Below are 14,991 nucleotides of genomic sequence, written 5' to 3'. Positions count from 1 at the left end.
GTGAAGCAAAAACAAAACAGCGTCAGATATATGTCATGTATGTAGGCCTATTCTGACAAATTCCTTACAAATTATGCTTAACGTAAAGTCCAAAATAAAAAAATTAAAAAAACGTTTAAGCAACTCATCTATGAAAGATTCAGCGAGGCTCCCCAGCCCCCAGTCATCTAGAAGCTCCTCCATATCTTATCGACCGTGTGTAGCATGCTGCAAGCGCAACTCGTGATCGTAAAGTTTCGCAACATTTACCACTCAGCAGGGCAATTACTAGCCCAACAATTGGACATCTGTATTTTGGCAGCGGCAGAGTAAAAATTTGCCTAAGTATTGGGCACATAATGCCCAACAAAACAATAACCAACGTATATATTACCCAACAAAAATATGACCAACGTAAATTTACTCTTTTTTTTCACAGTGTAAACCTTAAGGTTACACATTTGAACCCCTATTTCTCAGCGTGTTTATACGGCTCTGTAAAGTACTCAATCCAAATTTATTATTATTTGTACTGACCGTTTTAAGAGCAGAATAGCTAAAATATAATTATCATGATAACATCGGCGGTCTATAGTTGTTATACCCAACGACATGGAAGATCATACCTCTCGCGATCCTCAACGTTGCTTGTCATTTAAATGAGACTATGATCACATGGCATGCAGCATTGACTCGCATTGACCGCCTGTATGGAATTTTTATATTCTGATTAATATTTTCTTGGATTGTACAAACATTATATTACCGTTCCTCCATTGCAAAAGGAAAGATGATAGAGTCTCTTATAATCTGTTGGATGTGTTGGATGCCCTTTCATTCTGTAGACGGTAAGTATTTTCAATTAATATTGACCATTTTTATCAAACAATTAAACTCTGGTGCATCCGTGTCTATCTGCATGTGTCGCAGCATTTTGTATTCTAGTCAAATCCATTGCAAAATTAATACTTGAATACAACCTTGTTTATGGAATAAAGAAATTGCTTGGCCGTTTATGTTTACTGTTTTTTAGCCATTGTAAAAATGCTTTTTGTTTTCGTTATGCTATGTATTTTGTGTTTGATATATCGTGTATGGAGATTTTGAACAGTGTAATTGTACAATTATTTAAGTCATCTATTATCTTTGTATCGAACCAAGCACACTACCCTTGATGAAGATTTACAATAAAAGATCGAATAAATGAATACATAAGAAAATAAATAAATAAACAAAATCAATTGATTCCAACCTCATCTTAAATCCATGTTCTCCCTTCAGACATTCTCGGGCAAAATAAAGCTCATAATAATTTTTTTACTCTGGAGGCAAATCTTCATTGAATTAATGGTATAACAATCAATCCATATTTTCTGATTTAATTATGCTAATGGAATCTTATTTCCCTTTTTAATTTATTTTTTTCACTAATTGGCCTTCCATATATTGATAGAATGTGTGTTGAAACGTCTCTATAGAATGAAAAAAATAATAATAACAAGTAAAAGCTGCAAGTAGCATGCCTAAAAGGTTAGTGTCAGGGGCCGATTCGGGGGGGGGAGGGATGGCACGTTTTCTCAGGAAAATCTGGCAAGCAAAAAAAGGCCTCGCTTTCAAAAGTGTGTGTGTGTGTGTGTGGGGGGGGGGGCACACTTGTGTTATAACGGCACATTTACATTGCAAAGTTTAATTGTGCCTCTCAAGGGGGCGGCTCTGGCCGACTGTGCCCCCCCCCTGGATCCGCCAGTGGTTAGCATTTCCTATAAACAAGTGAGCAGAAGAGCATTTTAAAGCCCGAGAGGATGAGTATAGTAAAGTTAGAATGGGTGCAATTTAAGCAGCACCGAGCTGTCAATGGCAATGACAAGTAGGGGCAATTTTGTATTTGGGATCCACTTATAAGAGCGGCGTAACTTGATATTACTCTTTTGGAACAATTCAAAGTAATTGGAAAAATCTATAATTGGCAATAGACAGAGTAGTGAAATGATACAGAAAACAATCACTGGTATGGCAGCAATTGCTCTTACAATACAGATAATTATGAAAGCCTAAAGTCAAATTTCATGCTATCCAAGAAACAAAATTAACACATCCGAGCTCTGGTTTCATTAAGTCACATACAATATCAACTGGAACAACCGTAAATGGATTCTGCTTCGTTCGGTCGCTGCTGTCATTTTTCGAGTGATCCAAAAACAAATGATAAAAAGGGGGAAATGAATAATGGAGGAAAGTATTAAAAAAATGAGAGATTGGCTTATAACTATCAATATCGTTACTGTGAGAAAAAAAATATGACGTGATCTTTTAACAAGTTTTCTTGTCTGAGAAAATAGACTGACACCACTCTTCTTTTTTTAACCCTTCATACATGTAGTATATAAATATATATATATATATATATATATATATATATATATATATATATATATTAATATATATATATATAAATATATATATATATAAACATTTGGGGGAGTGGATCGTGATTCGTAAGTCCTCTCCCCCATCGTCCCACTCTCATTGACGTCATTAATCTTAGACATTTTTTATCCAAATTTTAGGCCTTATGCATTGTCATGTACCTGTACATGATAGGTACTGACATTTATATTTATACGTGACCGGTTCATTCTAACAAATAAAACAGTATGAATAATATTAACAATTAACAATTTTCCGAAAACCTAAAAATAAATCTGACATTTTCTGATGAGTGACTATTCAATATTGCTCTTGCTTTGATTCAACAAAAGAATAAATATTTTTCACACCCTAATAAAAAACAATACAAACACAGATATGACAGTTATTTAAAAAAATTAACATTTACTTGCTCTTAATGAATATTCAGGTATTATCATAAGTACATTCATCATGATTTTATAAGTTATAATTATCTTTGCCTAATTGGAGTTAGATCGAAGCAAGCTAGCAATACGTGAATTTTCGTAAATCAAGTAAGTTAAGACAGGTTAAATCTACTGAAAAAAATATCGAAATATAATTAAAGATAATAAATTCTACTTAATATATATATACTGTATATTAGTGTTAACTACTAATTTAGAAAAAAAAATTACAGTGTATCCATGATGAAATCTCAGACCTTTAGTTGTATACACAGTAAAAAAAATATACAACGCTGTTTACTATATGGACCTTACAGTTATTGTTTAAACAGTTTAAATAAGTGTTTAAATCTGAAGCAACAAAGTTTAATTTTCAATATCTAATCTTCAATAAATTAAACATGATTGTTTAAACGGTTAAACAAATACTGTAAGGTTCATATAGTAAAAAGCGTTGTATAAAATCTAAAACAGTGTTTTACAGTATAGCTTCAAAACTTACATTGTAAAAAATGAAGTGCTAATCTAGCTCTTATACAGTGCAGCAGGTGCGGAAATCTCTCCCAAAAGGTAGGGGGGAGGGGACAAAGGTCTGGAAACTTTGACAAGCAAAAAAAAAAACTATCAATTTAAGGTCATTTTGACGAAAATATAGTTGACAAGCAAAAAAAAAAAAAAAAAAAAGGTCATCTCGTCCCAAAACGCACGTTTTATTCCAATTTTTAGTGACATAATTCTTCTTAGCATCACCAAAAATCCAAAATAGTAGGGGGGATATTTGATATTGTGTCCCCCCTAGGATTTCCGTCTATGCAGTGCAGTCACTATTCATGCACTGTAAGTGCTAAATTAGCACTTCATTTAATTTTACAGTGTAATTCCACACTGGATCAAATGCAAACGTAAATATACAAATGAATCTTTTTTCTAGCTCGCTCTTTATTCTTTCTTGTTTGTGTCCTTAATGTTTGTCTATTTTTTATATTATTCACGTTGTAATCTGATCGACATTGGTGCAATATACTGCCCCCGTACCCCTTCATGTCCCACCCCCCCCCCCCCCCAATTTCTTATCATATCTCATTTCGGCACTGAGCCTTGATATTGCTCAGTGGACTATGCAATTTCTCATTAATTTGATGCCTGCCTCTACAAACACGATTCGATTCAATTTGAATAATTGAGCAGCCATCACACATCGAGTGATTGGATTATGTATTGAGTTTCTGTTGCAGATGCTGCTTCAGAACGACAGACGTACTATAGAAAGGTGTACATTGATGAATTCCCATCACTGATCAGTGTCCAGGGGGCCGTTGTAGAAAGAGTTGCAATCAATTGCAACTCTAACAAGTGGAATGCCTCTGGCCATCTCACCTGCATCACGCGGTTCAATATAGCATCAGTGCTGACTTTGAAAACTACTCTAACTCGCACAAGATGATCAGTGATACATGGTTACTTTTATGTCCACTTTTTATGAACTAGACCAATAAACTTACAGAGATCAACAAAAAAACCCAACATGGCCAAAGTTCATTGACCTTACATGACCGTTGACCTTGATCATGTGACTTGAAACTCGCACAGGATGTTCAGTGATACTTGATTACTCTTATGTCCAAGATTCATGAATCAGATCTATAAACTTTCAAAGTTATGATGGTAATTCAATAGATACACCCAATTCGGCCAAAGTTCATTAACCTTTGACCTTGGTCATGTGACCTGAAATGCGCACAGGATGTTCAGTGATACTTGATTACTCTAATGTCCAAGTTTAACGAACTAGACCAATAAACTTTCAAAGTTATGATGGTAATTCAGCAGATACCCCCAATTCGGCCAAAGTTCATTGACCCTAAATAACCTTTGACCTTAGTCATAAGAGCTGAAACTTGCACAAAATGTTCAGTGATGCTTGATTACTATTATGTCCATGTTTCATGAATTAGATCCATAAACTGTCAAAGTTATGATGGGAATTCAACAGATACCCCCAATTCGGCCAAAGTTCATTGACCCTAAATGACCTTTGACCTTGGTCATGTGACATAAAACTCACGCAGGATGTTTAGTGATAATTGATTAACCTTATGTCCAAGTTTAATGAACTAGGTCCATATATTTTCTAAGTTATGATGACATTTCAAAAACTTAACCTCAGGTTAAGATTTCAATGCTGATTCCTCCAACATGGTCTAAGTTCATTGACCCTAAATGACCTTTGACCTTGGTCATGTGACATGAAACTCTAATAGGATGTTCAGTAATACTTGATTAACCTTATGGCCAAGTTTCATGAACTAGGTCCATATACTTTCTAAGTTATGATGTCATTTCAAAAACTTAAGCTCAGGTTAAGATTTGATGTTGACGCCGCCGTCGGAAAAGCGGCGCCTATAGTCTCACTCTGCTATGCAGGTGAGACAAAAATCATGTGCAACTGGATTTTCAACCAATCAACAGCGCGTATTTGGGACTTACGCATGATTTTTAAAGTTGCGTTTGATTGCAACTCTTTCTGCAACGGACCCAAGATTATCACTTAAATGAGGGTTGTGTGGTCCAGTGGTTAGAGCATTGGACTCAAAATCGCAAGGTTGTGAGTTGGAATCCCAACTCTGCCATTGTCGCCACTTTGAAAAAAAGGCCCGAGAGTGATATATGTCGTCTATAACGTCAGCCACTATGACTGATTAACCGAGACGTAAAATATTTCCTAGGTCATTGTATATATACCAGCTTTGCGTTTACCAGCAAAAATGTTGTCCTGTCAAGTTCCTGTGGGAGTTACCATAAACAGAAATATTAAACAGAAATACCAAACTGTGGATGTCAAATACCATGTGGTGATGCATATGATAACACTAACGTAAAATAGGGTAACTTGGTAAAATATTGTCTTTGTTGTCGTGGTCACATCCAGGCGTAAAGGTAAGCCTGCTCCTTTTGACGATCAACCATATAGGCTGGCATGAGCCATTATAGGAGAAAGTCATGTGTCATATACTTGCATGGCACAGCCGCCGTGCAACCGACTTAGTACATACCTTCACAGTTTTTTTTTGCAACTTTCCCATAATGCATATTTCTATTTATTTAAACTGATCTGTCTGCACCAATCATCTCCTCCTCCCTCCATTTCTCTCCTTTCACCTTCTCTTTCTATCCTCAGTTATTGCACATAATGATAGGATAAGAATGATGAAGATCAAGCTTCATGATGATCTTATATCGAACTACGGACCTACAACCATCCCACCTTACACTGATAACCCATCCTCTGTCAACGTCAAAATGCGTATGCTGGTCGACCACATCGTACAATTCGTGAGTGTTGTTGTTATATTTACAACTGATTAGAAGTGTAGAGGTGTTGTGACCCAGTGGATAAGTCTCCGGACTTTGCACCACAAGGTCCGTGTTCGAATCCCACCACAGCACTCGCATCCATTGGAAAAGCGTTTATATACATTTATCACTCTTCACCCAGGTGTAGCAAGTGGGTACTCAATAGGAAGGAATTCCTTGAATGCTAGAGCGCCCGATCAGGGTAGCCGTGCTAAAGCCGGAGTAATAGTACGCAGCGCTTAGTAACATTTGTTTTCAGCACTATGTAAATGTTGCATTTTATCATTGTTATGATTAGTATTAATGTTAGATTTACTATTAATGTAATCAGGCAACATTCATGCTTTGAGACGATATAAAAATATCAAGTGCCCTGTAGTGTTATCATTTTTACTTCTGAACTTTGTGGATGGTAGGCAAGAGAATGATATGAAAATAAAACAATAGGCAAATATATAGCTAGTCGTAACTAAAATCCTGTCACTGAATGTTGGTATGTTAAACTAATAAAAATAACTCTTTTCAAATCCAAAGGATGAGGTTTATTGAAATTAATCTAGGAAAAAATAAAAAAAAAATCAAATTCGTTACTTATTTGTTGTTTAATCAATGTATTCATTATCAATGAATAAAAAAGGCAAACGGAACTAATGGATTACCAAACACAAAGAATGTTGATAATACCACCGACCATTGGCTAGGAATCATAGCCAAAAGGAAATCTGTGACCTAAAGGAAGCTTGTGACTTTTAAAAAGGTTCTCCCATTACGGTCGGTGGTTTATAAATATTTAAACATGTATAGAAATACCCCCCCCTAAAAAAACCCGAAATGATACATGGGAAACAGTAAGAATTTGCAGATTTCAATTAACGCCATTATTACACGAGAATCACAATTATTTTAATAACTATTGCATCCAATTTCTGTTTGCAAAATAAAGTGTTACGTCTCATTAAAATATTGTGATTAACAAGAACTTTATTCCATTATTTTTTTTATCAGGATGAGCCTAATCAACAAGTAACACTCTACTCTGCTATTAAAATGGTAAATATTACAGTTGATTTACACAATTTTCCTCAAAATATGCAAATCACAAGACGTTAATTTGTTTAGGATGGGGCACGCACAAAGGCAGTGATTTAATGTATTGTTGTTAAGTAAGTGCAGCGGTGTGAGAAAGTATAAAGGTTCAGTTATATATGCTGCAGCGAAAAAAATATACATAGTCCTTGACGGAAGCAGGGGGGGGGGGGGGGTTGTCTATGGATTCTTGTGAGGGGGTGGTGTAAAAGTTCTAAATTAAGTAACAGAGGTAATATCGAGTTATATCCGTCTCATTGACCTCTCTGTTTGATATATTTGTTTCTTCGTTTTTGAATTATTTTTCCTCTTCTCTGTTTTACCCATTAACGAATAATAGTAATAATTATAATAATAATACTGATAAAGGTAATATTTATATTAATAATGATTATAATAATAATAATAAGCACGGGGGTGCGCCCTGTCTTGTAAAGCACCGCCCCTGGATGGGTGATTTACAATGCACGATCCCCAACTCTAAAATATTTTTAATTTTTGAGGTGCATTAAACATATAATAGCAGAAGTGTAGAAACATACATTGGAAGCTGCTTGACATTACATTTGAGACTTCCGAACGTGGTTAAAAAAAATCACTATTTTCAATAACGCCCGCGGGCAATTTGTATTTGGGAACATTTGTATTGGGAACAAACACCATAAACCGCATAAATTGTGTGCACAGTAATGGGGATCTGCATGGGTTAAGGTTTGAGATGCGGAGTTACGGATTCAATTTCGAATTGGAGTTTTTGATCGGGCTTTTTATTGAGGTGGGATAGATGTACATCAGAAAGAGAATCCGGGGGGGGGGGGGCGGCACTTATATTGACGAGTGGATACCATGCGCGACCAAAAAACACGTAAAAAAGATGTCTTTTTCAAGATAGGGCACGTTACGTACGTAACGTAATAAGGGTGTCAAAAACACTAAAATAATGAAAAAGGGGTATCTATTTTCGCTAGGATGGCTACGTGTTTAGGGTCAAATTTGCGAGGGTATAACAAATTAAGACAATTTTTTTAAAATAAAGGATGTACTTTTTGCCAACTTTTTGTCAACACATGTTTAGAGTACGATTTGCGCGAGGTGTGGGGGTGGGGCTTTATTAAACCCGACCTTTCGTTTGAGGACGCAGACGCTTATTTACAACGGTCGTTGACTTTGGAAGGGACTTTTTGGGCCCGTCATCATGGTCGTAAAACTCAGTCCTGCAATGCAAATTGTGTGACATGAGATTTTTTTTTCGTTTCGCATCTGCGACGGAAACATTCAATATGCGTTTCGTGTGCAAAATTCTGGTTGCTACTATGGTAACAGCGATTTATCCGATTGAGGACGACTTTCCAAAGCCACATTTGACTCCTCCTAGAGCTCGAGAGGCCGCCCGGGGGGCCCACTTCCATTGATTAGTGGATACCAGTAGCGACCACCCGTAAAAGGGGACAGAGTGGGCAGGTACGTTACGTATAAGGGTGTCAAAACGATGTTTAAAATGCTGAAATAAGGGATATAATTCAATACTTGTAGGGTTTCACAAGCCAAATACTTGTTAAGAGATGCATTTTCATAATCTGGAAAAGAATTGCTTCCCTTGTTTAGCATGTTTAGGGTACTTTTCGAAACCCCATGGTCGTGCCTGGTATCCACTCATCAATGGAAGTGGTCCCCCGGAATTTGAATCTAATCCCCATTTCTGGGGAATGTAAAACATAATGCCCCTCACATCGTGTGCGAGAGGCATATCGTTTGTGTATAAGGAGTAAACAAAAGAAACAAAGAAACAAAAGAAACAAAAGGAAACGAGTTCAAAGGTATCGCATATGATGTGTACATATCAACGCATGCGAAATGTTCGGCTGGAGAGGTTGATCTTATCCATGAAATCAATTGCCAGTGATCCACCAATAATCCACATTAAATGTAATATCGATTCGATGGACTGTAATGATCTATATTTAAGCCTTCATTCAGTAAGTTTTTCCTCACTCAATATGTTCTCGATTTGTTTGAAAAACCACTTTCTTCTCCATGTCATAAATCTATTTTATGTCCAGCATTTTGAATATCTCCAGCCATCAGTCGTAATATACATGCATGTATGCGGTACGGGTGTCGCGGAAAGGGATTTTGCACACGAAAAGCAGATTTGTAGGGCCTGTAACCCCCCTGTTACACAAAGCTTAGCATTGATCGTAGAGCAGTTTTCTACGTTTGATTCTATTGACTGTAATGCACAATCAATCTTAAAAATCAAGTGTATGATTAAGCGTTAACTTTTGTGTTAGGGGACCCTAATACTAGCGTCCGTGATGATTGCGAAAGGTCCCAATTAAACCCGACGACCGACGTCCGTGGCATAACAATTGAAATATCACTGTACTTGTTTAGGGGTTCAATTCAGGGAATACTTGCTAAGAGCCTATCCACAACAAGCTTTTGCTTTACTTTAGGTCCATCCACTTAGAATCTGCTTTTATATTGTAATTATGCATACTATTTCGGAATGAGTTGTATGTTTTTTCTTTGTATTTTGATTGATTTGTGGAAAATAAATGAAATGAAATGAAAGAGTATCGTTTTGTTTCCAATACTTGTTAAGGGTAGGGTTTCACACGCCAATACTTGTGAAGGGGTGCATTTTCAGAAAATTGAAAATACGTGTTTAGGGTGCTTTTCGAAACCCCATGGTCGCGCATCCACTCGTCAATGGAAGTGGCCCCTCCGGGAGAGAATCTTACGAGACAGAATGGTAAAGAAAAGAGTATGTTATAGTTCAAGGAAAGGTGGGCCGTAAGAGACTAACAATACAATTTAAAAATATTTCGAAATATAATTTCGTGACGTTGAGTAAATCCTCTTAATTCAAATCATTACTATTTTTGTTTCGTGATATATACACACTTCTTTTTATAATCTATTATGATATCGTCGATGGGCTTCAGATATGGCGAGACAATCATCTATCGTGGAATAGGAGTGACTATCCCGATGTTAAATTCCTTGAGGTGGATGTTGGAAAGATTTGGAGTCCAACTGTTACAGTGTTGACAAGGTGAGTATCATATCTTGTCCAAAGAACTGTTCAATCATTATCTAAGTTTTATACAATGTAATGCACTGGCGTTAATCCGGTCTGAGCAGGGGGGGGGGGGGTGAAAGAAGCAATATTTTTCAGCTGTAAATGGGAAATGTTGGGGACAACCCCACAACTAAGGTTATTTTATACGGGGTATAAAACTATGTACATAATCCTTTTATCTTTCAGTTAAAGGCCTCTGAAGAATTTTTAAATGAATCTATTGTGTTATAAACTACTAAACTACAATTGATATCCAAATGCGAGCGAGCGAGCCAAGCGAGCGAGCAAATTTTCAGTAGTTGGAAGACATGATGACCAAAATCTTCTTTCGTGAGGTGTGATCATATTATAACGTCTTTGGGTGTGATTATTGGATAATGTGGCGAATGAGCATAGCGAGAGAGCAAATTTTCAGCAGGTGGCAGAAATAATATTGGCCCGAAACCTCTTTCAAGTGGTGTGTAATTATCGCATCACGGGCTATATGTACAGGGGTTACTGCGTGCATAACACTACCAACTTCCACTTGAAGGACTAAACCTCTGGATTACAGTTAGTGTCCAAATGCGAGCAAGCTAAGCGACCGAGCAAAAATCCGTATTTGGAAAACCAGAAATGATTATCAAATCGTCTTTCAACAGTTCAAGGGAGGGTAATTATGGGAGAAATTGCGGCAGTGGGCGTAGTTATCGAGCCTTCAAATAGTTGCTTCAGTCTTTTAAAATAATATGCATTAAATACAGAGGATGACGAGGGTACATTATCAATAGCGTAAACTTTAAAAGGATATGAACAAGAACTAATAAAAAGAGCAAATAGGGATATAATAGTCGAATTTTCTTCAATTCAAAAATTAATTTGCTCACTAGTCATGCTGGTCAAAGGTGAGATGAGAATGAAAACGAAAATAGGATCATGATTATCAAGGATAAGGGTGTCATTTGACATGATCATAGGCCATCACAGACCACAATATAATCTGCCAAAAACGTGAACATATCACAATGATGATTATGAAAATGAAATATTTCGAATAATTTTTAGGAACATATGGGGAGATAATGCAACATTCCCGTGGCTAAGTGACTGCACGATAAATCATTGCACTCTGCGACCCCCCCCCCCCAAGTACAAAACTCGTACAACACTTTTACAAATGAATTTGTTCTCAAAGCTACCGAATCTACATTAAGATTCGATATACCAAGAGAAAGAGTGAGAAAGAGATATTGAAAGGTTTTTTTTAAGTATAGAGAAAGGATTGTTGATGTAAACGTTGAATATTTCATTTTTACAGCAATAGTCCTGATTTCTTACGTCTGAATCATCGTCAAGTGGAAATATCTTCTGACGGAACCGTTTCTTGGCTTTCACCGGCAATCATCACCAGCACCTGTCTGTTCGACGTTACACTCTTTCCTTTCGACGTCCAGAAATGTGTCTTTCAATTCGGACCTTGGGCAAGTCCGCACACCGAAGAGGATCTTGACTTCTTTTTTGACCGGAACGAGACAACCATCGATCGCTATCGTGAAAACGGCGTATGGGAGATCGTCAAAGACACGGTTAAAAAAGAATACGTCAGCTACAGCACGCATGAGGAACCCTTTGCCGAGATACATTACCACATCACATTCAGGAGGAAATCAAAGGTTTACGTCCTGGGTATTGTTGTCCCGTCCGTCTTACTCTCTTTATCCACCATGGTAATATTTCTTCTGCCTCCAGATTCTGGGGAGAAGATCTCATTTGGTATCACCAATCTCCTAGCCATGGTCCTCTTCCAGGAAACTGTACAAGCTGCAATGCCACCGACAGGTTCTCCCATCCTAGGTAGGGCCTACTTTTTTTAAGCTGTGAATAAATATTGTGGATTTTTATCATTAGGTGCCCACGCCACAGGGGCCATGGGTTACTGCCCCCTATTCAGGTAATGAAACTATTTTTTTTAAGGAGGTGGCGAAATAAAAATAAGCAATAGGCATTGATTGATTGTTGCTTTATCTTTTTCATTCTCAAATTTAACAAAAGTTACAATGTAAAGCATAACACAAAAATATCATATACAGAAATGAAAAAGGGAACCCACTGGAAAGCAAAGCTTGTTAGTATGGGTTCCCTGCAATAAATAGTTGAAGTATATCTTTGATCAATGAAATTCAATTCGTAAATTAAAAAGGTTTGTACAATGAAAAAGAATACCAGTGGTATTAGAAACAATACTATTTTTATGATATTTCATTGAGATAACCGAGTTACCTTTAACATGTTTAATTCGTCTTATTATGTCAGCATACCAGGGCCCCTGTCTTACAAAGAGTTACGATCGATCCGATCAATCGGACATCTATGGAAATCTATCAGTGTCATACTTTTTTCTCTAAGGCATTTGCACAATGTCCTTGGTAAACAAAGAGAAGCACGCTGAATTTTCAAGAAAACATTGAATGCATGAAATATGCATCATAGCTAGAAAATATTTTGAACAAACATGCATAATAGATGTTGACGTTGCTGGCCGTCCATAGTTGCGATTGATCGGATCAATCGTAACTCGTTGTAAGACGGGGTCCTGGTGCCATCAACGGATTCGTGATATCAATTATTGTCAGTCTTGGTCCAAATGATGTGACGCATGATAATGGAAGGTCATACAACCTATAGTAGATCACTTAGTCGTTACACAATATTATTAATATTTATCTATGGCCATTTTACAATCTATTTCAAAATTTCTTTTATTACCAAAATTTATCATGCTGATGCGAATATGATTATAGTTAATTACCTTTTTTTATCTTTCAGCTAATAACATCTGTGTGATGGTGATTATCGCCTGTACATCGATTATAATCGAAGCGATTGTCTTGAGGATGTACAACGTTGGCAATGCCAGAGACGTACCAAGATGGGTTGAACGTGCGTTCCTTCGAAAATCCCAGACAGTATCAACAACAGATCCAGTACCCATACGGAATGGATCTTTTGTCATCCACCCCGATGATGAGCACGGAAAGCAGCTTCGTGATTGCGATGACAACCATCAGAGTTCTAACACCGACGGTGAATTGGAAAATGCAGAATTATGGAAGATGGTGGCATTATCACTCGAGACGAAAGCAGCACTCGTAACACTTTGTGGGATTGCGGGGAATATTGTCTGCACTGCTCTACATGTAACCATACAATACGTTACTAAATAGATTAAGCCCATCCTAATTGGCAAGTTTAAAATTAATTAGCTGAAGTCAATATTTTTAGTTGTAGATTTCATAATAGATTAAAAAATTGTGCGTGGTATCACCAGCTCCTTCATTTGCACACCCCTTTCACACTTTAAATTGTGTGGACTTAAGATACATCGACATATACTGTAGTTGGGCGCCAATCGAAATCTTACTTTAATTCGAATTTCAAATATTTATTCTGAAAAATGAAATCCAAAATTCGATTGGTCCTGAACGAGTCAGTCTGTGTTCATTTCAAATCGATGAACGATATTGCCTCGTGAACATGGAGAATATAATCTATAAAATATAATTCTGCACCCGATTTATATGGAATTCTTAGTGTTATTCTGATGCTGTTATACACTTTTTTGTGTCAATCATATCAAGTTTTTGGATGGATTTGCCTTAAATGTTTGGAAGCATGACACATTGAATTTTGTTTGACGCGATGATTAACCGATTTAGTTATCGTGGTTATATCTGGTTGGCGGAAAGCTGCGCTGTCGAGTTTTGTGTTGCTGCCCTCTACGTCGGATGATGACTGTCCGTCTTCAGGAGTGAGTGTTCGCGTGTGTATTTGAGTTTTTGTCAGACGTGTATCAATTAGGTATGATTATTTGAGTCTGGACCGACCTTTAACGTCACCATTCGAAAGACGTGATAAGGGCTCGAACCTCTTCATCAATTTGTAACTTCCCCAAAGCTTGGTTACAGGCGCGCGCCACAACGCCCAGTTCTCTCGGCGTGAGGCGGTACTTGTGGAGTGCGTGCAGACGTGGGGGAAGCGCTGGGTCGTCGGTCATGGCGGGCTGACGTTGTATAGGCGGTTTTGGCGGGAAACGGGTTGGCGTTGGTGTGCGGACGTGGTGTGTAGACGGCGGGGTGAGTTACGGCGGGGTGAGTTACGGCGGCGTGCGTGTTGGTCGGCTGGCTTCTCGGGTAGGCTTTGGCGGGAGTGAGTGGGTAGCCTGGTGTAAGGATGTGGTGTTGAGTCGTCGGCGGAGGTTATAGCGAGGTGTAGGTGGCGGTGGTGTGTGCGTCGGCGAAGTCGCTGGTTGGGTTGGTGGTGCAATTAGACTGTAGTGTTGGGTAGGTGGGCTTGGTAGAGTGACGGTGGAAGGCGGATTGCTTGTGGATTGGTTGGAAGCTGGGTGGTGACGTAGGATTAGGTGCCAGATGCTTTTAATGTGGATGTCAGGGTCTTGAGGTACGGTGTTGTGTTGATGTATCTCAATAGCTTCCCTAACCCTTCTGCTATTCCGGGGCCGGATGTTGGTGATTAGGTGGCTCTTGTCCCAGTCTATGCGGTGATTTTCTTGTTGTGCGTGTTTGACGATGGCAGATAAGTCCTAGTCGCTGCGTCGATGGCAGATCTTGTGTTCCTTAAGTCTGGTGTCGAAGT

The 14,991-nt window shown here is 37.9% G+C and overlaps 1 protein-coding gene across 1 annotated transcript; it reads left to right on the top strand.

Moving 5' to 3' along the window:
- The first annotated feature begins 799 nt into the window (after nt 1-799).
- LOC121426807 (neuronal acetylcholine receptor subunit alpha-7-like) lies at nt 800-13,911 on the top strand. The gene is made up of 6 exons (XM_041623205.1): nt 800-827; nt 6,013-6,167; nt 7,194-7,238; nt 10,223-10,332; nt 11,657-12,192; nt 13,165-13,911. The coding sequence occupies exons 1-6, from the start codon at nt 806-808 to the stop codon at nt 13,560-13,562; spliced, it is 1,266 nt and encodes a 421-aa protein (XP_041479139.1). The 5' UTR covers nt 800-805; the 3' UTR covers nt 13,563-13,911.
- Nucleotides 13,912-14,991: the final 1,080 nt, after the last annotated feature.

The sequence above is a fragment of the Lytechinus variegatus genome, chromosome 13 (genome assembly GCF_018143015.1).
Source record: "Lytechinus variegatus isolate NC3 chromosome 13, Lvar_3.0, whole genome shotgun sequence".
Classification (NCBI taxonomy): domain Eukaryota; kingdom Metazoa; phylum Echinodermata; class Echinoidea; order Temnopleuroida; family Toxopneustidae; genus Lytechinus; species Lytechinus variegatus.
Note: the sequence above shows the minus strand (reverse complement) of the source record. Positions and strands in the feature narration are given on the sequence as shown.

Coding starts and splice junctions, on each gene's coding strand:
- LOC121426807 (XM_041623205.1), top strand. CDS start 806: ATGCCCTTTCATTCTGTAGACG. Junction 6,168..7,193: donor TCGACCACATCGTACAATTC/GTGAGTGTTGTT, acceptor TTTTTTTATCAG/GATGAGCCTAATCAACAAGT. Junction 10,333..11,656: donor ACTGTTACAGTGTTGACAAG/GTGAGTATCATA, acceptor TCATTTTTACAG/CAATAGTCCTGATTTCTTAC.